The 22,523-nt window shown below is 40.1% G+C and overlaps 1 protein-coding gene and 1 long non-coding RNA gene across 25 annotated transcripts in view; one reads left to right on the top strand and one right to left on the bottom strand.

The window, feature by feature from the left end:
• RIMS1 (regulating synaptic membrane exocytosis 1) overlaps nucleotides 1–12,617 on the top strand; it is a 291,302-nt gene extending 278,685 nt beyond the window's left edge. For all 24 annotated transcript variants that reach the window (XM_090136176.1, XM_090136155.1, XM_090136167.1 and 21 more), the window contains 5 exons: nucleotides 4,926–5,067; nucleotides 8,075–8,187; nucleotides 10,525–10,626; nucleotides 11,650–11,789; nucleotides 12,137–12,617. In XM_090136176.1, coding sequence (XP_089992302.1) covers nucleotides 4,926–5,067; nucleotides 8,075–8,187; nucleotides 10,525–10,626; nucleotides 11,650–11,789; nucleotides 12,137–12,355 — 716 coding nt within the window. In that variant the 3' untranslated portion in view covers nucleotides 12,356–12,617. The remainder of the gene's footprint in view (nucleotides 1–4,925; nucleotides 5,068–8,074; nucleotides 8,188–10,524; nucleotides 10,627–11,649; nucleotides 11,790–12,136) is intronic.
• Nucleotides 12,618–14,835: 2,218 nt separating this feature from the next.
• On the bottom strand, nucleotides 14,836–19,383 carry LOC116240433 (uncharacterized). The gene is made up of 3 exons (XR_004169301.2): nucleotides 19,222–19,383; nucleotides 17,273–17,409; nucleotides 14,836–15,448 (listed from the first exon to the last, which is right to left on the bottom strand). It is a non-coding gene; the product is annotated as an uncharacterized LOC116240433 (long non-coding RNA).
• Between the last annotated feature and the right edge of the window lie 3,140 nt (nucleotides 19,384–22,523).

The raw sequence follows: 22,523 nt of genomic DNA, 5'->3' as shown, positions 1-22,523 counted from the left end.
AACCAGAAGGAAATGTGCCCTTTGGTTTTCGTTTTCTCACAGTTCCTTCAGTTGAGAATGACCCATGATATTTCAGTTGGCGTAGTCTTCCTGGTGTGACATGGTCACACAGGCAATGTGCAGGCCAACACCATGGCCACAACCCAGCCAGGCTGCTGTCAGAGCTGGCTTGGAACTGTAGTCCTTTTAGGCTTTCATCCTCATGTGCATGAGCACGCTTGAAACCTTGAATTGCCCTTGAGTAATGCAATGATATTATCAGCACCTGGCTTGTTATCACTTCCTTTAGAGGATTGAGCAATGGTGCATGCTTCATGCTTTGCTTTCTTTAGTGTTCTTTTGAATGGGTCATCAGTTTTACATACTACATACCCATGTGTGTATTTGTTTCTTTTTTTTTTTTTTTTTTTTTTTGGTGCTAACTAGTTTTTCTCAGGTGAGATTCTGGGCAATTCTTAAGGCATCTCTTTCACCATCAACAGTACAAATATCCATGTCATTTTTTGGCCTACAGAGATCTCTTAAAGCATCCTGTTGACTAAGTCACCAAGTTTGTGTCCCTGCATATTCCCAAATGTCCTATGGCATCAAATATACACCTTGCACCATAAAAGCTTAATTCCAGCGAGCTGTGGCACATCTCCTTTAGATATTCTCAGACTTTTCATATTGAAAAAAGGGCAAAAGTGTCAGTTTTGTTTACGGGCAGTACATAGACGGTAGAGAGCCAGGCCAGTGAAACACAGTGGGCAGTCATGACTCTAAAGGGATACGAGTGATTTGGGGCTGTTTGTCTTTCCATTGTTCTCTCTGATTTGAATGCCTGTAGAAATGTAAATCTAGCCTTGAGGTATCTCTAGTAGGCCATCCTGTTGCTATAGGTACTATCACTAACTCTTTCTGTTGACAGTAGCATTTTTTTCCCCTGGATGCTATGTTTGGAGGTGATTAAAAAGTACAGAAATTGGAATACATCAATTGCATTAGCATTTTTCTTGTTAGAGTAAAAAATCACTATACGCTCTATTTATAAGATGTGGAACGAACCAGCAAATGCCAAATGCTCATTGGTGTGTTGTAGCAGGGCTGCTACAACAGGGCTGATAATGAATGGCAAAAAGTATGCAAGCCAAGCATGTCTTACAGCTGCAGATGACTGTTTTATGATTCTTCTTCATTTGTTATCAAACCTGCAAAAATGTTTATCACAATTGCTCTGTAATTGTTTTTCTCTAGCTTATACCTGTTAAACTGTGTGTTTGGGTGAATGGAATTTATGCACATTAATCTGCATTTCTGCTTGAAGAAAGCCTTACACAATAGACAGAGCGGATAGAATTATACAGCACATTTTGGAATTCATTTTTCCCCTAGATGGTATTCAGTATAGAGACAGTTTATCTTCAGTCTGTACAATGAGTATAATGCAATTTATACAGTGCAGGCAAATAACTGTCACATATTATAAAACTTAACTGTACATATCAAACTAATACAAATCAGCAGCAGGACCAAGTGCTCTCCAATAAATACTCAGACAAGAGTAGAAAATCTTCTCAGTGTATCACAGCGTAGATATTGAACTTAAATTTTTAATGAACTTCTACTGTTCGTGTAAAGGCAGGGTTCCAGGGTTGTATGCTGAACTGCTAGCCTGAATAACCAATACAAGACAAAAATGATAGTTGAGAAAAATACACATTACAAGGAGCCAGAGAAACATTGGTAGTTGATCAGATCCCACATCTCATTGTGCAGTCAATGCAGGTCTGGAAGCTGCACCCCAGAGTGACTCCGCATTACCTGGCCCCCTCCAGAAATAGTAGAAGGTCCCAGCTCAGCTCTGCTTTAACCACCTCATGCCATGCAGAACAAGGCTTTCCTGAGAAGTTTACCAGAGTATGCTCTGAGATAAATTGTTCTCATTTCTTTTTGTGCTGCAGTAGGCATAAAAGAAAAAAAAAAAAAGAAACACCCACGATGTGCATAACTGACCTGTGTAAAACTTTAAAAACCCATGAAATGTGTATTTCAGTTCTTAGTCCTGCGCAAAAGCAATTCTCTTTATGCCATAAAATTCATGTATTTTGCCATTCTGTCTTGGGTTACTTTTATGTTATGTTTTATTGTACTGCAGAATATTAAGATTGAGATTGTAAAATAAAATCTGAGCAATGACTTTTATTTTCCAAAGTAACATTGCAGATATTGGTAACATTTACAGGAGGAGGCAAAGATTTTTTTTTTCCTAATCTTCAACCAAAAAAAAAATTTTGATGGGGAAAACAAGAAGTGAAATCCAGAACAGTAAGGCAGAGAGCAGCAACTTTAAAAGCATTCAGAAGTAGACAATCTGATATATGCAGCACAGTGAGATAAAAGTGTGGCTTGTGCAAGGATTTGCCCTGCACAGTCTGTGCATTTAACAATCTAAGAAGCACGTTCAAGCAGCAACATGAATTTTCTCCATGGTAATATTAAATTACTCTTACATGACAAACCACTTGCAATTTTCAGCCTATGCTGTGCTCTAAGCTAAAATCGTGGGGTTTTTTTTGTTTGTTTTTTAATTTAGTCACTGGAAATGTGTATAGTGATTATTTCTATGAATCTGCTTTTTATTATACTTCCCAAGCAAACTTTCTCTCTTTAATGGATTTCCACGTTCACCACGTTGTTCAGGTGGCCTGAATCAGCATCTCTCTCCTTGCCTTGTGCCAAGGTCATGATAGTCTTGTTCCTTTACTGTCTCATCACTCAAGTTTTGTGAGCCATAAATATTCACAGGCACTTCCATTCAAATGCTTGCTTTTCAGGCTCTACTGTATTTTATCTTTCCGGTCATGCTGCCTGATCTGGCTGGCTGCAGTAAACACTGCAGGGTTTAAACTATATAATCTGACCTGCTGTGTGGGAACAGATGGAAACAGAGACACTTTCAGAGAAGAGAGAAGTAAAAGACAACATGGGTGGCAAATACGAATCTACTGAAAATACAAGAATTCTTCTTTGTCATAAGAGTCTGCTTGTGGGTTTTATATCTTCGACTGCCTTTTGATTATTTTTTGATGCTCATCGTATGTTTCAGCACTGACATGCTAGATTATAGGTGTGCACATTATCTGTTGGTTTTTTTTGTTTGTTTTTTGTTTTGCTTTGTTTTTTAAGATAAAGCATAGGCTCAAAATGTTGTATTATGCTTTCCTATATTTCGAGTCACTTAAGTTTTATGAAGTACCCTGTACAGCCACCTACATTGTCTGGGAGTGGATCCTGCTCTACCTCATCTAGTCCAGTCTTCTCCATGATTCAAGGCATTGAATAATGCATTTTCAACTCACCAAGTACTGGAAATTTGGATAAGTTGCAGCAAAAGCACACAGTAAAACCATAGAACTGTTGTCCTCAGAAGGGAGCAAAAGGTCTGTGGCTGTATGTAAGTAGCTGATTTCTTCCACTGAGAGGTATTTATTTCCCTGCTTCTGGATGGCCATAAATAAACAACCACTCAAATAGAAAGTTTACAGGAAGGACCACAGCCTTTTTTTTGATGTGACAGTGTCTCTTCTTCACTCTGTATACAAATTCTTTCTTTTTTTGTTTTGGCCATGTTATCCATCTTCTCTGATAGCACCAAAGAGATGATAGCCCTTGGAGAGGAAGAGCTGCTCTGTCCTATGGGATTTCTCCCTGCTGTGAATCAGCTCTGAAGACCCAAAGAGCAAAGGCCAGCCATCTGCCAGAAAGTTGAAGCTATGGTGGGACTACGAGATTCCTAGCTTCTGTCTGAAGTGTGAATAAGGTCTATCATAGCCAAACATCAACAATCTCTGTGTGAAATAAGAAAGTGAAAAAGTTTTCAGTCTCTGTAGCAGGTGAAGATGGAAGAAGCATTTTTTTTTCCCCAGGTATTCCTGAAAGCAGAATGCAGAAAGAAAATAGAAACTTTGTAGACAGTGAATGAAATATGACTTAAATGAAGAGGAAAATGCAGGAGGTTTCTGCATTTGTTCACGTGAAACCTTGTCATATCTACTGCTTCTTGAGAGATTAGTGTTACGCATTGAATGATAGGCTGAATTAAAAGAAAATGAGCAGGGTACTGAGTCTAAAGGCAACGCAGATTTCTGTGTTACGTAGAGACTTTGGTAGAAGTATTTCAGTTAAAGATTTTTAAAACAATTGCCATCCTTTAGGAACATAAGATTTGGAGTAGAATTCATTGTAAATTGGCTGTTACACCTGGAGCTCGGAACTGCGCCTGGAAGGGACTGGAAGCTCTCCCTGCTCCAAGATGACCTGGAAGCTTACAAGTGGAACTCAAAGGATTTAAAATTTAAATTAAAAAAAAAAAAAACTGTGATGGAAACTTTTCCAAACATATTGAGCTGTTAAATGATTTCATGAAATGCACTTTACTTTGTAGCATTCATATGCAAACTCAAGTTCTGTGGTCTTCATCATCTTCCAAAGGGATTCCTAAAAGATTATTTTGCTTAGAAATTATGTAACGCTCACTAATTACTTTGTGGTGAAAAATTTTGCTGTGTGAAAATATGTTGTTATGTTTTTGATACCAAGTATTTTAGAGCTTAACATTTTTCTGTTGAATGCATGAAGAGTTTTCTTTCTTCTTTTTTCCTGAGACAGTCATAAATTTGTATTCCCCTAACCTAATGTGACGAGGGACATCTTACCACCTGGTTAACATACACTATCACAGTCATCCTGTCTACTTTCTAGTTGTATAAAGATTAATAATAGCACATTAATAGAGGGTGTCAGCCCTTTTAAAGAGAAACCATGACCAGTTTTCAGCTGAAGAAGAGATGTCACATTACTTCTGTTACGGAAAACTGCAAGGAAAGGCTTTGTGCTAGGCTGTCATTCTAACTAACTTTTTTTTTATTTCTCTCTGCTTTCAGAGGCTGGCAATAAGAAGCTAAAGAGCACGATACAAAGAAGCACAGAGACAGGAATGGCTGCAGAGATGAGGAGTCGTATGGTTCGACAGCCAAGTCGAGAATCCACCGATGGCAGCATAAATAGTTACAGCTCTGAGGGCAAGTAAGTGGCATTAAAAGTACAGTAATGTAAGAAAAACCTCTTGTCTTTTAAAGAAACTTGGGATGTGAACAGAGGTCCCACCTTGGGCTGAAGGGATAGGTATGTGTGCAGATTCTTCCTCTTGAGAAAATGTTAGCAAAACTAAACTATTTGGGGCATGTAATATATTGAAAATTGAAATTAAAAGAGGACGTCTTTGGGTTTCACACTTTCCCTGCTATCCTGTGAGACATTTTGTTCATCAAAAGAGAACTGAATTCAGACTGCATTATTCAAAACAAAACTTGTCTTTGAGTTGTGTTTGGATTAACTTGGAGTTAAACTTCAGATGCTGTGTGTAAATCCCTGTGATATGAAACTGTGTTCAGTAGTACTGTATACAAAGAGAGTTTACTTTGGACTTGGTCCAAGTCTCTTATTGAGAATTGTAAAACCAGACGAATTGTAAAACCAGACATCAACTGTGCCATCAGCTAAAACCGAGCACACAACTGTGGGTAAATGGGGCAGCTGTTTTCATTCACTGCTGAATGACTGAGCTTCTAGGAAAGGATAACAAAAGCCAATTTGACACAGAAGTGTGAATAAGTACTGTAGCCTCCCTACAGATATCAATAGGACTCTACCTTGTGTGCAAAGGCTCAGTGATCACCAGAGAATTCTTACGAGTTGTCCCCTGCAAAAGTGAAAACTGGAGGTATCAAATTCTGTTTTACAGACCAGGTAAAAAATGGACAATAGGGACTTCTTTGGCTTCATCTTTTAAAATGCTTACACTATTACACAACTGATAGTTTTTAAGAGGGATGAAGAGCCAATCAGCCATGATGGTGGCAAGGAGAAGTATAAAGGTGCAGTTACTCCATCATCAGATCATAGGGCACTACCTTTGCCCTTCAGCATTCCATCCTCTTATCCTTCATCTCTCTGCAATGAACTGCCAGTCTACAAGGCTCCATTCACCATGGCAATGAAGAATTCCTCCTTTAAGGGACTAGAGACTGGCCTATTTTTCTGGTTAGCAGTACTGAAGAGATGGGAGCCCTGCACTGATAGAATTACAAGGTCTTCTGGTTGATTCCTGATCACCAGGATGCCTGAGGTTTGTTCCCTGACTCAGTTTGCAATTGACCTTAACCTTAACCACTGTCCCTGGTCTCTACAGCCCTATTCCAGTCCCTGGCAAGAGAAAGGCAACAGTGAGGACAATGAAGTGAGAAGAACAGTGATATTTAACAGAGGGAAGCCAAGGGTGATGGTCCAAAGGAGGCAGATAACAAAACTCAGGTTATAAAGTTAAATATAGTTTGCTGCAATGAAGGAAGAGAAACGTTCCTTTAAGAGGATGCAATACTGTGGGTTGAAATTTTTATCCTGTCTCCTGTGAGATTCCCATCATTTTGATGAGGCATCCACAGGAGCTTGACTTTGGTTACTTGAATAGTATTTTGTTTGCAGTTCACCCTTACAGTGGGCAGGTAATTATGGCAATTAGGAGGTGTTTGCGTTGAATTTGCATGGACAATTTTCCCTTCCTTGTGTGTGTGCATTATGATACTGCCATTAATTGTAGAGTCACATAGTTAATTTATAGGTAGTGTCATGCCTCATCCTGCACTTAGCAATATCAACCAGATAAATAGCTTAGCAGAAATCACAGAGTCCTACAGGAGATACCCCAAGTATCACATTATGTTCTTCTGCTTGAGCCATAATTAGAGTTTTATGAGTTGCAATTCTTGATCATTAAAGAGAATAGAGTACTTCATACCATTTGTTGTTTGTGTATTTAGAGATGTCTGAAAAATGAGAACACTGATGATTTTTAATCCTAGTAATTCTTCAGCAAAATGTAACAGGCATTTTGGGAAAAAAATGACAAAAAACAAACAAGAAACTATTCCTAGCAGCTGCAGGAGTGGTGAGTAGTGCCACTTGGGGAAGAAGCAGACTGGATGACTTGACAGGCATAGCACAAGGCTTGAACCTGCATCTTGGAGTTAGGTTACTGCCATTGCTGGGAGGCTCATGGCTGAACTGGAGGCTTCTTCTCTTCCACCTAAAGAAACCTTAAATAAGATTTCTTTAAGCTTTTGTGAAAAGCTTACCTTTTGGTGAATCGAAGTTTTCTAATGAAAAGCACTGTGCTGGTATTTTCTGGTCAATTTCAGTTACAGACGGTCAATGTCTTTATGCAAACATTGTGAGAGCAGTTAGTCTTGAAGAGAGGAATGGGCTTTTTGTACCCACTAACTGCAGCTTGCTGAGAATTTTTACTGTGAATTGTATGGATCACATAAATCTGGTCTCTGGAAAACAAAGCTTTTCACACTAGATGCCTTAAATAGGAATTTTTGTTACTTTTTTATTGAGTCTAACAGTAAATTTCCTTTGAGAGAATTAGATACAGAATGGTGGATAGCCTACTGGGTAAGATGCTATCCAGGCTTAGTTCAGACTCCATTCTTCTGTTCCTGCTGACTGTAATGGGGAAGCTGAAGCTGAGATTCCCCACTATGGATTATTCTTTGAATTTTTTCATTTCTCTGTTTTATTATTGTTTGGAGATTGTATATGCATTCAAAAGAAAGTGGAAATTCTACATTACAAAAAAGCAGTTTGGAAATGCACATACAGTCTGTGTGAATGCAGTTCAGTCCTGAAAAAGGGTGGCTTAGGTCTCATCCCCACTAGTACTATCTGCCAGTTTATGGCTTTAGCTCCGACAATCAGTACATTTAATGTTTGCATTGCTTTTCCTTGTTTATTCTAGCTGGTGCAGATAACATTTGGATATGTCTATCAATACAAAATTGTATTAAAAATTAAATTAGGCATTCAGGAATGTAAAGTAATAGGCCTCTGCATTTCATGACACTGCAGAACATTTTGTGGTTGCACATTCTGAGCTGTTTGCCTTGTGTAAGAAGTATTTTGTGGGAAAATACTGTAGGACAATGGAAATTAATCCTGATTTTATGCTTAATCTGCTTTTACTTTCTTTCAGCTTAATATTTCCTGGGGTACGGCTGGGCGCTGACAGTCAGTTCAGTGATTTCCTTGATGGACTTGGACCTGCACAATTAGTAGGCCGACAAACACTGGCAACTCCTGCCATGGGTAAGAGTATTATGTTATATGGTAGATGAATAATAAAACAGCACCTATCAAACGCACTGCTAGACTACAGCACCAAAAAGGCTTTTATGAATTGGCTTCTTTCACTGTAAACATGAAAATCCTGTACCTGGTCACTGGTATTCCTACTGGTATTTCTGGCATGCTTGCATCCAGAATGAGTTGAGAAACACTATTGCTGCAGATGTTAAGTGTCTGTTAATCTTATTTGCAATTTGAAGATAGAAGTTGCACTTTCCTTCCCACTGGAAAGTTATTGTGAGTTTTCCAATCACTGTGAAATCTCAGTTGTTCAGCATTTATATTTGATCACCACAGATTATACTGGATATGAAGACGGTTTCTTGCCAAACTCTGCACTTTTCCAAGCTTGGTTCATCCCAAAGTAACTCCAGAACCTGAAATTTCTACCCACATCTGCAATGCCCAGTTATCAGTTATTGATAAAGCCAGTGTTTGTAATGACAAAATTCTTTTCTACAGCAGTTGTCTGGATCTATGTGCAATTTTCTCAGTACTCCAAACCAGTCTAGATAACCCTATATTAGTGTTAGCTGTATCTTGGCTATGAATAGTGTATGAGTGCTGTGCAGCAGCACAGTACTGTACAAGTGTCTTTGGAGCAGTTTGATACCTTTTTGCTTGTACCTGGACAATTTTTAGGCATGCTTCAAATACTACATGTTTAGGATTCTAAGCAAGGAGTCCTTGATATACTCCATTAACCATACTGGAAATGGTAAGATCCTAGGTGCTTTAGTACAGCACTCTCAGAAGTATCAGTGAGAATATTTTCTAAATCTAAGTGGCTCTGCTGGTATGAATACAGGGGTCTAAATTTCTTTCATCTTTACTTTAATCTCCTATTTTTCTGCAGATTCCTTGAGTCACATTTATTTTCACTTCTTCAAATTTTTTTATTTACTAAGGGCTTGAGTTTCAGCCCCCTGAGAAGTATTTTGCCACACTTTTTACAACTTTCACATCTTCTGTATCCTGCTGCCATTGACAAATACCGGGATTGTTGCTCCCCCTTCTGGCTTCCTGTACCATGCTTTTATTTGGTTGTGCAATACTGAGATGTAGTCTTAATACTGCTTCTTGGAATTTTCCTTTGAACTATTTTTAGTGAAACACAAAACATGGTTATTCAAGCAAAGTCTGACAGGTAAAAGCCTTTCCTGCTGCTCTGTCATACCTCATGTGGCAAGGTATAACCACTGCTTCAATCTTCCATTACATATGCCTGCTTCATTTCAAAATGCTGTAGTTCTAAATCTAGAACCCTCTAATTCTGTAGTTCAGGACTATCTATTATTTTTTTTTTTTAATTCAGAGTTTAAATCTCAAATATTTCCCTATTCAGATGTGGCATGGATATATGGACAGTTCATTTATCTGCACTGAAGTCACAAAGCTACACGCTGTATTGATTCTAACTGTTTCTAAGTGGCCTGTTAGATTTCTACCCAGCTGATTCCATAATAGATGGAATCATACAGGTCCAACACTTTGAGCATCAGCCTATAGTTAAGGTAACTTTCCATGCATTTTATTGGTCTTGGAACAAGGAGTTTCATTTTCTGCAGGAAATGTAGTTTGTCAGAATTCATGCAAGGAAACAGCAGCTTGACTATTAGCAAAAGCAGGTTTTAGCAAGCTGCATTATTTCATTCACAACAAAAATAGGCATGCAGTATTAATAAAAATAGAATAATTGGCACATTAATACTTCTTAGAGCTCTTTGCAGTACACTTCTTTTGAGTTCCTGGAGGATAGGGCATCATTCTCTGAAGCTACTGTTTTTGTATGCCAAAACAGGTTGGTGCATCTGCCTTACACAAAGGATCCCCTCAGGCAAATGAGGTACAGAGAGTTCAAAGTGAACCTCAATCAGCAGTTCCCCTTCCTGTTAACCAGACAAGGAGGCGTTGCACTCCTAGCTCTTACATTTCAGCTTGGAGACAGAAATGTCCAGCTGAGGGGATATCTGAACATGAATTTGGGTTTTAGGCTGTTGGCATTTGGGACCACTGCTAGGGAAGTGCTGCTGAGGCAGCAGTCCTGTGTGAGAAGTCTCTAGGTCATAATGTGAAATGAAAAGGATGGTGTTTATACCATTTTATACGTTGCTTGCCCCCATGGGTCACAGACCCATTTAGTTCTAGGTTAAGGACAGATAAATTTAAGGGATCGGGAGAGGTGACAAGCACACTCACAGAGCAGACCAGTAGAACACTAACCTTTCTGTTTCTCTTTCTTATTCTCATATCTCCCAGGCTGTTCTGCTTCTCTAAAATGTTCTTCTTCTCCCTCAGGTGATATCCAGATTGGCATGGTGGATAAAAAGGGACAGTTAGAAGTAGAAGTCATTAGAGCCCGTGGCCTCACACAAAAACCTGGCTCCAAATCTACCCCAGGTAAGGGAAAAATAAACAATATGTGAACAGAAATCAGGAATATGAAATATGCTGGTGGACTGGGGATTGGAGGCTTTTTAAGCACCTTGTTAGATGTAAATACATTTTATTTGCGAGGAATGTGTGCATGGATATATCCTTGTTATCAGTCAACTTCGTACCACATGCACCTGCTAATTGCATGTCACTTTTCAAGGAATTAGTTTTAGCAATTCAAAACCCGTTCTGAACAGAACATTTGCAGAAGTATTCCCATGTGTTTTAAGCAAGTCATATCTCTCAGAAAGACTTTATCAATGTACATGAAGTCCTTTGTGTTTGTTTCCCACCAAAATGAGACAAAGAACAGATGACTGTGCTCTGAACACACAGCTTAGTAGACCCGCAAGTCATAGTCTTCTGTATGCAACAGTGCTTGAAGAATCTTGCATGTGATGCTAGTGCCTGTGTCAGTAATCTGTATAATGAATGAAATATCATTTTATAAGAATATTTTTAATGTCCTAGTTATTTATAGAAATCTTCATTAGAAGAGATATATAATAATTGCTACAAGCACTGCTTACTATAACAACAGGAACTCTTGTTTTAGATAGCACTTTGGCAAAATGGTACTTTGCAGCCTTCTTAAGAGCCTAAGACAAAAGAGCAGTTAGTGTCTGTGTTATCTGAATGACTTAGCTTTCAATGAAATATTTAAGTCTTCTATTGTGATGTATCTCTAACCTCTACATAGTGACTCCAGCTTAGCTATCAGAGACAGTTAATTCCTGGCAAAGGAAAGTGTTTTTAGAATGACAGATGAAACAGTGAAACAGAATTTTATTAGTAACATCTTGGATCGTTAAATTTAAGGGTTATAAAAATTAAATGGGTTCCTTATGGTCTGTGTCATTTATTTAACAAGTGTAATTGTATTCAGACTATACAACAAAGATAGCTTGTCGTGGTCTTTCTACTCATCTTCCTTTTATGAAGAAGTTTTTAAGTCCAAAAATAAAATTAATGATGTTTTGTTTGCAGCTCCATATGTCAAAGTTTACTTATTGGAAAATGGAGCATGTATAGCAAAGAAGAAGACAAGAATTGCACGGAAGACCCTTGATCCTTTGTACCAACAGACACTAGTTTTTGATGAAAGTCCACAGGGTAAAGTCCTCCAGGTCAGTTCCTTCCAAATCTCAATTTAGGCTATCTTTTGGTAAAGCACTTGTATATTTTCTTAAGTAAGATATGCAAACCCATTCCAACTCACTAAGTATTTAATTTTCTAAATATCAGCAAACATATCCTCATGGCTTGTCATTTCCGACCTGTGAAATGTCTGTCTGTATTAAACATTTCTCTTTAGTTGACTCTTGCTCCTGTCCTGCCATTAAGTTTTCTCATAAGAGGGAGCAATCATTCACCCTTAAGAAAAACATTTTCCTTACTATACACATTGTGACATACAGCAGGAGTGAGCACGGCTCTTTGAACCAGGCTGAACCTGTATCTTGTGTTCTTACAGGTAATAGTTTGGGGAGACTATGGCCGAATGGATCACAAATGCTTCATGGGAGTTGCCCAGATCCTTCTCGAGGAATTGGATCTGTCCAGTGTGGTAATAGGCTGGTATAAATTATTCCCACCTTCATCACTAGTGGATCCAACCTTGACTCCCTTGACACGCAGAGCTTCCCAGTCGTCTCTGGAAAGTTCAACTGGGCCTCCCTGCATTAGATCATAGAAGCAGGTGCTGCCTAATAAAACATCACCCAGGATAACAATTGGAACCAGATATTCACACGATCAAAAACACTGTTGGAGAGAGACAATCACTTCTGTTTTTGCTTGTAGTAGTTATCCAAAAATATGTCTGAGTTGTTTGTCAAGAGACGGCTTACATTGATGGAACAAAAGTATATAACATACAGCCAAACTGTTAGCAGCTATCACTGATGCTTATAATGATCCAAAGCCAAACAAATAAATATTAAAAAAAAAAAAAAGAGAGAGAGAGAGAGAAAGGGATCTTTAGATTCAAATTAAGTCAAATATGAGCCAAACTGGAAGCTCTCACTCTGTTAACAACGTTGTATTTTTCGCATTTTGACAGAGCCCTAAGCAGTGTTAACTTCCTGGTGTTTCAGCAGTTTTTCTGTATTTGTTACTTCCACTAGTTTTTTGCCATGTGATTCTGCTAGTTTTGTAAAAGTCCTCACAACGCTAACAGAGACCCTTCCTTTCTTCTTCTAAACCAAACAAAAAAAAGGGCTGAAGCATATCTCTGTAAGCATCGTTAAAGTGTTCAGCAGCCAGTTATGATTCCAGCACGTTCAAATTGTTTCTTGGTTCTGGTGCTTCAAAGTCTCCCATGTGGGAACCCAGAACAAATGACCAACCAAGGTTATATTCTTAAAAGTAACTAATCATCACAGTGCCACTTTTTCTTTGTAAAAAGCAGATATGTTTGCATTATATATACTAACTTTTATGTTTATGATGTTTTGCATGGAAGAATTTTGAAGAATTCTGCAACTAATGCTGGGGACTGGTATAAAGCAGCTTTATTCTTAATTTTGACATGGAATATGTTACTGGTAATGCAGTTTTCCTCCTAGAAATGGAGAGGGAATACTTATGTTTCTGTGTATAAATGTATATTTGACTTCCCAAAATGTTGACCAGGAATGGATTGAGCATATGACACTTTCAGCTGTACCCAGGCTTCTCTGACATGTGTCGCTTCAGACACACCAGTCTGCCCTGGATAGAGCATGGTATGAGTTGTTCAGTGTTTCACTGGAAATTCCAGTTGAAATATTCTGCACTTACTAATGTTTTTATCAAATTTTAGTTTACATTTCTTTGAGATTGATGCAAGCACAAGGCTTGATTTTTTAACGCAAGATATCTTACTTTTTGGAGAAAAAAGTCAAATTTCAATTTGCTTTTTATTCATTTGAGTTCTTCTTGGCCTTGAAATCCCTTGTGATATCCTGTAAATGTGCTAAAAACTGCAGATTCTGCAGGTGCATTGATATGTTTCCCCTCCTTTTACCGGCCATTCGATTTTGTGATCACACAAATAGAGCAGCATGACTTGGAACTGTTCAAAGCTGCATGCACGTTTTGTAAAAAGAGATGAAAAAGGTTATTTAATAATGTATGTTAGTTCCACATAGGCCAGCTTGTATGTTGCATGTACTTGTACAGTTTGCTCGTAATTACAATACTGAAGTAACCAAGAAATCTAAGCCATCCATTTTTCTTATAGACATTTTGCAGGTTTTAGCCAGGCTAGGTCTGTGAGTCTGGTGCTAAATGTCTATAGATGGACTTTATTTTTTACCCTATGGAAAACGTGATGTAGTATGGACCAAATTCCTTCTAATAAATATTTTGGTGTAGATTCCTACTGTGGGGTTGTAACACATGTAGAAACTGTGTACACACTAGGTTTTAACTCATAGACATACTGCCTGCACCAAGTGAACTATTTATTATTACTCAACACGTTGGAATTACTCTGCCCATCTTTCCATAGGGCACAGATTGGTACTGCTCGACCTGCTGAGCAGGAAGAACTCAAGCATTGGTGCACTACTACTAGATCCTGTTCTGTCTTAGTGGCCAAAAACCAACTAGTTATAATTCGATAGTAACTTTCTATTCTGACCACTTGTCTTAACACTCCCCTGTGCTTTTAAATGAACTTCCAACTCATATTATGTAAACATGTTTAATAAAATTTCCTTTTCATGTCCAGTGTAGTAGTTGTGCTCTCTGTATGTTCTGAGGTTCATCTGTGATTCTGCTCGCTGCAGGACTGTGTGAAATGTGTTAAGGAACAGTAAAATGATAAGTAACTTCTATGGTTCGTTTGATCGATGTAATAGTGTATGTTGAAATCTGGGGCCAGAATCTGGGGCCTGGTGAAAGTTGTGTTTGGTTGGCTGCCTTCTCACCGTGAAAGGAGCCAAACTGTGCTCTCAGTTACTGAAGCAGGCCAATTAAAGTCACTTAGCCAAATTACAATCTGGTGAAATCTGATTTATTTGCAAGGAGTGTTGCTGCACCTGCTCGCACCAGGTCAGCAGGATGGTGCATGTCAGCTCAGTGTTTGGTGTGGGCCAAGCCTTTAAGAGGTGAGAACAACTTCTTACCTTTTGCCCTTTCTAAACCCAGAAATATGCCATTGTACTGTAATGCCACTATGGATCCTGCTTTATAGAAACATACCTGAGAGCAGAATTTGGCACTAAATTTTATTAGAGAATTAAAGATTATGTATGTTGTTTGATTTTAGTTTTCCATGTCCCACAGATACCTGATCACAATTGAAAAATAACATAAAGACAATATTGCCTCACTTTGAACACTTTTGTTTATTACTTTATTTAACTGAATACATGGTTAAGCTATTGAAAAAAAAAAAAAGAATAATTAAACATGGTAAATCTCTGAACAAAAGGCATGTTATATCTCTGCTTCTGTGGGGTGGGGGTGATGAGTTTATATATAGAATTTGTCGTACTGTTGCAAAAAAGTCTGCTTTCATAAATCTCATGATTTAGTGTCCAATACTAGGAGATCTTTCCCGTGCTGATCCTTATTAATAAGTAAAATTTAGCATTTCTTATTCCCCCTAGAGCACAGAAAATGTAACATCAAAAAGAGCCCAGCACACTGAACTACTTCATTTTTGGTGTTTCTGATGAACAGGGCTCACACGTGCAAAGACTTCAGGACAGAAGCAGTAAACTGCAGTAGACAAATAAGTTACATGCTGATCTTCTTTTCCAGGGGCTGTTGCCTTTTGAAAACTCATTGCTGGTTGCTGTAATACAAAGAAAATTCAGCTTTTAGTTCCCTCCTTGTTTTCTCTTGAGAACACAGTGCTAACTTATATGTAATGTGCAGGAGAAGAGAAAAGATACAAAACTTAAAATCCTTGACATATAAGCAGGCAATTATTTTCCTTGTGATGAGCAAATGCTCAACATTTTGTACTGAAATGCAAATGTAGTGTTTCTCTTTGTAGAAGGAGAAAAAGGCCTTGACTGTTGTGTTAGACAGAGAGCCATCAGAACTGTTCTGGGTGGTAGGACAACCCAGAGCTTCGTGATCTCCTTCCTATGTAATTTCCAGAATAATGATATATCCATTTTTGTTGCCTATTTTCACTGACAAATGACAGTCCCAGAAGTTGATTTCAACCTAGGATACAGATTTCAGATTGTTCAGCTTGAAGCAGAGAAGGCTTCAGGGAGACTTTATAGCAGCCTTCCATTAGTTAAAGGGGAGAGGGTTGTTTATCAGGGACTGCAGTGATAGGACAAGAGGTAATAGTTATAAACTAAAAGAGAGGAGATTTAGAATAGACCTTAGGAAGAAAATCTTCACTCAGAGGGTGATGAGGCACTAGAACAGGCTGCCTAGAGAAGCTGTGGATGCCCAGCCCTGGAGGTGTTCAAGGCCAGGCTGGATAGGGCTTTGAGAAATTGGTCCAGTGGAAGATGCCCGTGCTCATAGCAGGGGCTGGAACTAGATGATTCTTAAGTGCTCTTCCAACTCAAACCATTCTATGATTATAGGAATACTATGATTCAGTGTTTCTAAAACAAAGAAAATTTCCAAGTGGATCTTCAGTGCCTTGTTCTGTGCCTTCAGGATTCTACCAATAACAAGTGACTCATCTTATATGAAGTCTGCTGCTCTATTATGGCTGTTTTCTGCTCCTATGGAGCTGCAGCTCCACTGTCCATAGCCTGCTTAACTCCATCAAAGAAGAACTGTGTGCCTCATCCTCTTCTTTTGCCATAAATGAAGAAATTCATGCCAAACAACAAAATTGTTCTTTCTTTAAAGCTACTGGTATTCCCCGTATGTTAGTACAATGTAATTCTGCTAATACAGAAGAAAGTAATTTGCAGTAAAGCAGATTGTTGTAAAAGGATGTGGTTTCTCAAATCAGGAGGTGAGTCCTCTGACCACCTCATGTGGTTAAGAATGCCACCAAAGTCTATCAAGTATAACAAGGTTCTTGATTAATTCCTTACTTCCAGGTCTGCCAAGTCTTGCTAGGAGGAAAACAAAAATGCCTTGCTTATGAAATCATAGAATGGTTTAGATTAGGAACACCATTCAATCTAGTTCAACCTCCCTGCCATGGACAGGGACATCTACTAGATTAAGTTGCTCAGATCACGTAAGTATTTTCTCAGGTTGTGTATGGATGACTGTGTATGCTGGGAATTGTTAAATACCATGGTCGTGAAGGGTATATGTTGCAGGCATGTCATATAGATCTATCTTCTGAGTTTATAATCCAAATTTGTTCTACTTGAGGTGCCAGATATAGGAAGAGAAGCTGCTCTCACTCCTTCAAGAGCATAACTGCTGACAGTGATCCAGCTCCTGAATGCACAGACAGGTGCCTAATGAAGTGACCCTTTGTGGGGTACATTCTAGAAGCTAGCATGCTTTGAAGACATAATTGTGTATTAGAACATAAAATCTTGGACATTCGGCCTTATTGAGTCAAAGTGTCTAAAGCTAGACACTAACAGCAACTGGGGGAAAGGGTAAAAAGTTGACAGAATCAATGGACTACTACAATATAGCAATTCAGATAAAGCAAATATTACAAATCTGTACTCACCTGTCTCATCTAGTACAAGAAATGAATCTTTAAGAGCTGAGTCTTTTAGAGGTTTCAGCTGCAGTCTGGTCTGCTCAAAGTGAGTCAGTCAACTAAGGCTTTTGCAGAATCCCATGGGTGGCCTCTGAGAAAATTACCTTGAAAAAGAAGTGATGAAGAGCAGTTCATTACTATAGTGTTCCTAGGAAAACTAGGAATAACTCATTCTGATTGCTTTTCTTTCACGTATTTTACAATTACGAAGTCCTTCTAAAGTACAGTTAGGAATCAGTATTGGCCCACTTGGTAAAACGGTGGATATACATTGAAAGACTGTGATATCACTGTCTGCATGGTTTTTTAGTATATCTGCAACAATTCATTCAGTTGTAGAGTCTTTTTTGCTTTTTGTTCTCATTTATATCAGTGGGATGCATGTTTCTGGGTGACTCTGAGAACCCAGGTCTCTGTACCCAGATTTTGTGATGATTCAATTCCATATTTCAGAGATATCATATATATATGGAAAGAGCAGAACTTACATATGGAAAAAAACTAGTTGTGAGGTGCTCAGATACTGAAATGATATAACTGTCACGTTTTCCTGTCCTTTTTTTTCACTGGAAAGTATCAGGAAGCAACATCTTCCACACTAAACCTCGTTACATTTCAGCTACAGACAGAATTCCTGAGCTGCACACCTAAGCAGGATACTGCTGTCTTCTTCAATTTGTGCAATCCTCTATTCAGAAAGTCACTTATGCAGACAATGTTTCATGCCCCAGTAATACACACTCCAGGCATCCCTTTCACCTCTGCATTTCCAGTATCTCCACTTTGTCTTTAGTCACTGTTGTCTGGTCTTACTTGCCTAGGCTGTTTGGTGACAAATCTCCACAGAATATGCTACAGCACTCACTCGTAGAATCACAGAATCATAGGTGTTGGAAGGGACCTTTGGAGATCATCAAGTCTAATCTGCTGGCTAAAGCTGGTTCCCTACAGTATGTCTAGGTGGGAAAGTGTTCAGGCAGACTTTGAATATCTCCAGAGAAGGAAACTCCACATCTCTGGGCAGCCTGTTCCAGCACTCTGTCACCCTCATTGTAAAGAAGTTTTTCCTCATGTTGGTATGGAACTTTGTATGTTCCACTTTCTGCCCATTGCCCCTAGTCTTATCGCTGTGCACCACTGAAAAGACCCCGTCCTCGTCCACTTGACTCCAACTCATTAGATATTTATAGGGGTTGAAGAGATCTCTTCTCAAGACTAAACAGTCCCAGGTCACTCAGCCTTTCCTTTTAAGAGAGATTCTCCAGGACCCTCATTATCTCTGTGGCCCTCTACAGAACTCTCTTTACAAGTCTCCCATCTTTCTTGGACTGAGGAGCCCAGAACTGGACACAGCAGACATGTAGACTAATGAGACCTCACTAGGACAGAGTAGAGAGGAAGGATCACCTCCCTTGACCTGCTGGCCAGGTTCTTTTTAATGCACCCTAGGATTCCATTGGCCTCCTTGGCCACAAGGGCACACAGCTGGCTCATGGCCAACCTGTTGTCCACCAGGATACTCAGGTCCTTCTCTGCAGAGCTCCTTTCCAGCCCCTAACTTGTACAGATGTGTGCAGTTATTCCTCCCCAGGTACAGAACTGCAGTTGCCTTTGATGAACATCATAAGGTTCCTGTCCACCCAGCTTTCCAGTCTGTCCCAGTCTTGCTGAATGGCTGCACAGCCTTCTTGTGTGCCAGTCACTCCTCCCAGCTTTGTATCATCAGCAAATTTGCTAAGGGTGAAATCCATCCTTTCATCCAGGTCATTGAGAAGAAGCTGAACAAGATCAGACCCAGTACTGATCCCGCTACTTACAGGCCTCCAACCATTCTATATACCACTGATCCCAACCCTCTGAGCTCTGCCATTCAGCAGTTCTCAATCCACCTCACTGTCTACTTGTCTGTCCCATACCTCCTACTGAGTGTCAAAAGCCATGCTGAAGTCAAGGTACACAACAGCCACTGCTCTACCACCATCTACTCAGCCAGTGATGACATCATAGAAGGCCACCAGATTGGTCAAGCAAGATTTCCCTGTGGTGAATCCACGTTGACTACTCCTAATAACTTTCTTTTCCTTCACTTGATAGGAGATGGAATCATCCCATAATCATACAGTTTGCATAATCATAAGAGTTCAGTAAGACAGTTCTAGATGCTTTAAGGAATCTTGTTGCACTATTTATCCTCCCAAAATCAATATTTGCAAATCTAGCAAATATTGTAAAACAAAACAAAACAAAAAGAGGAAATAAGTTTTAATACACATACTTACAGATGGTAGAAATGCTGTAATGTTGCAGTAGCACATAAGAATGAAGAAGACCAATTATTATTTGCATCAATGCAGAAGGTGAGGAAAGATCAGGAGGGGGATTGTTTTCTAAATATTTAGTTACCACGTGGTATCTGTTAGAAGCCAGGAGCAGCAACCTCCACTGCTCCTGCTGTTCGGTAGAGCAAGAGGGTCCCAAGAACTTCAGCCTCCAGTTTTAGGAACTGCAGTGTTTCTCCCAGAGTGACAGTATCAGACTAAGCCAGCCTTGAATGCACAGGAATGAACAGACAGCACAAAAGAAAATAATGACAATTACAGTAAAAAGGCAGGGCTTCAAAACAATTTGCATGCCAACCCTGTTTAGGTTGTGAATGACTGAGAGTGCAGCTGTCACTGAATCAGATACAGAAGAGTCTGAAGTTAAAACAAGTTTCTAGATATCCCTCTTACCCTTCAGGTTAGGTGGGCTGGATGTCTGTGGACATGCTATGGAGCTTTTGAACAAAAATCAACCTTCTGTAATGGGATTTGTATATACAGCTTGTCCAAGCTTTTCTTTTTGGAGATGATCTGGTGCTTGCAATAACTGTGAGCTTAATTTCAAGGGGATGTATAGGGTGTATTTAATTTTAAGCTCAAAGAGCTGTATTGTGGAAGACAGATGTTGCATCAGCCCTGGTGAAGCCCTGGCTAGGATGGTAAAGCAGTCAGGTGCTCTGTAATGGGTTACCAATAAGTCAGATCTGGAGATCTCCAGAGAGGATGGAAGTAAGATTTTGAGGAGCACAGTGAGAGAGAAGGGAATGAAGAAAACGGTGCCTCTGTTCACTTGGGGGAATTAAGAACACTCATGAAAAAAAAAGAAAGAAAGAAAAAAAAAAAAAAAAGAAAAAAACACAAGACATACCTGCTCAGGTCCTGTCTTTTCAACTGAGAGCTTCAAAAAGAAGTACAGTGGCTGAGGAAATTTGGGCCAACCCCTGAAAAGCTTTGTGGATGTCAGTGGGTGCCTGTCTAGTTGGTCAAAGGATGTGGACCAAGTTCAGTGTCTCAGTACGGGCAACCGAATCTCTGGTGGCTACAATACCTTTTCAAAAAGATGAGATGATGTGTCATTGTCATTTTCCGTTCTGATAAGTTACTCTGCAGGAGTTAAGCAGAAGAGGAAAACAAAGTTGGTGACACAAATAATCTTTGACTTGTTTTACATCCAGTCTCAGATGGCATGTAATGGTTGTAATTGCTGGGAATAGGGATTATTCTATGGGTGTGTCTGAGGGTATGAAGGCCTTACAGAGGGATCCAGATAGGCTGGATCAATGGGCTGAGGCCAAGTGCCTTGTCCTGCACTTTGGCCACAACAACCCCATGCATCACTCCAGGCTTGAGGCAGAGTGGCTGGAAAGCTGCACAGGGGAAAGGATTTGGATGTGTTAGATGCAGCTGGCTTGACATGAGCCAGCAGTGAGCTCAGGTGGCCAAGAAGGCCAGTGGCATCCTGGTTTGTATCAGAAATAGTGTAGCCAGCAGGAACAGGAGGGTGATTGTCCCCCTGTACTCAGGTCTGGTGCAGCTTCACCTCAAGTACTGTGTTCAGTCTTGGGCCCCTCACTACAAGAAAGACATTGAGGCCCTGGAGTGTGTCCAAAGAGGGGCAACAAAGCTGGTGAGGGGTCTGGAGCACAAGTCTTACAGGGAGCAGTTGGGGGAACTGGGATTGTTCAGTCTGGAGAAGAGCAGGCTCCAGGGAGATCCTCTTTCTCACTACAACTACCAAAAAGGAGTTTGTGGAGTGGTGGGGATTGGTCTCTTCTCCCACATAAGTAGCAATAGGACAAGAAGGAAAGGCCTTCAGTTGCACCAGGGGAGGTTCAGATTGTGTATTAGGAAAAAATTCTTCTCAGAAAGAGTGGTCAGGCATAGGAATAGGCTGCCCAGGGAGGTGGTGGAGTCACTGACTGTGAAGGTGCTCAAGAAACACGTGAATGTGGCACTGAGCAACACTGCTTAATGTGGTGATAGGTTTACAGCTGGACTAGATGATCTAAGAGTTCTTTTTCAATCTTAATGATTCTATGATTCTACGATTCTACCATCAGGCTTCTCACACGCAGTCAAAATTGGATTGTTGACATTTTTGCTTCTTTTCACCTGGAATGAAAAAGGCCCTAAGATTTGAGCGACAGCTGAAGCACACTACCTGCTCTCCTACAGGAGGCCAGAAATTCTGGGTTCCTCCTCTTACCCTTTCCTGCCCAATGCACTGAAAGGCAGTTTGGTGCAGTTCAGTACCTGCTACCAGGTCTCAGTTGCTCCTCTCAGGTGCTGCCATGGAGCTCTTAATTCCCAAGCCCCTTGGTGGAATAGTTAATGTTAAAAGCCACAACAGAACAACTCAGGCCTTTGGCATTTCTTCTGTGCATTAGAAGATAAAAGGGAGAAAAAATGTGTTTTCTATTGTTGGCTTGAAACAGCATCAAATTGCATTCCCACCAGAAGCTGTGGCTGTGCTGTCTGTATAACCCTTCAGTTCCTTTATACATACAGGCTTCCTTGCTAGATTTCTGTTATGTCATTCAAATCTTCCATAAAACAAATCCCAAAATATAAATGAGCAGAAGGAGATATGTTTCCATGGCAGTGAGCAGCTCCTCAGGGCTTAACCTCCCACTCCTTTTGTTCCCGAGGCCGCTATCTCCCGCAGCATTAATCTCAGCCATGTTCTCCCATCCCTTGTTGCCCGATACCGCCTCAGAGCAGCGTCCGCCGTCTCCACGGCGCACCTGTTGGATTTGATAACGTTTTGATTCCGCCCGACGCGTTCCTCGGGCACCGGCAGGCCGCAAGGGGGCGCCGCAGCGCCGCGGGCCGCGCGGAACCAACGCCGCCGCTTCGCCCTGAGCCCGCCGCTCCCTCGGTCGCCGCCGGGGGGCGCC

Source organism: Phasianus colchicus, chromosome 2, assembly GCF_987193195.1.
Source record: "Phasianus colchicus chromosome 2, bPhaCol1.hap1.1, whole genome shotgun sequence".
Taxonomy (NCBI): domain Eukaryota; kingdom Metazoa; phylum Chordata; class Aves; order Galliformes; family Phasianidae; genus Phasianus; species Phasianus colchicus.
This window is presented reverse-complemented; position numbering and strand designations above follow the sequence as displayed.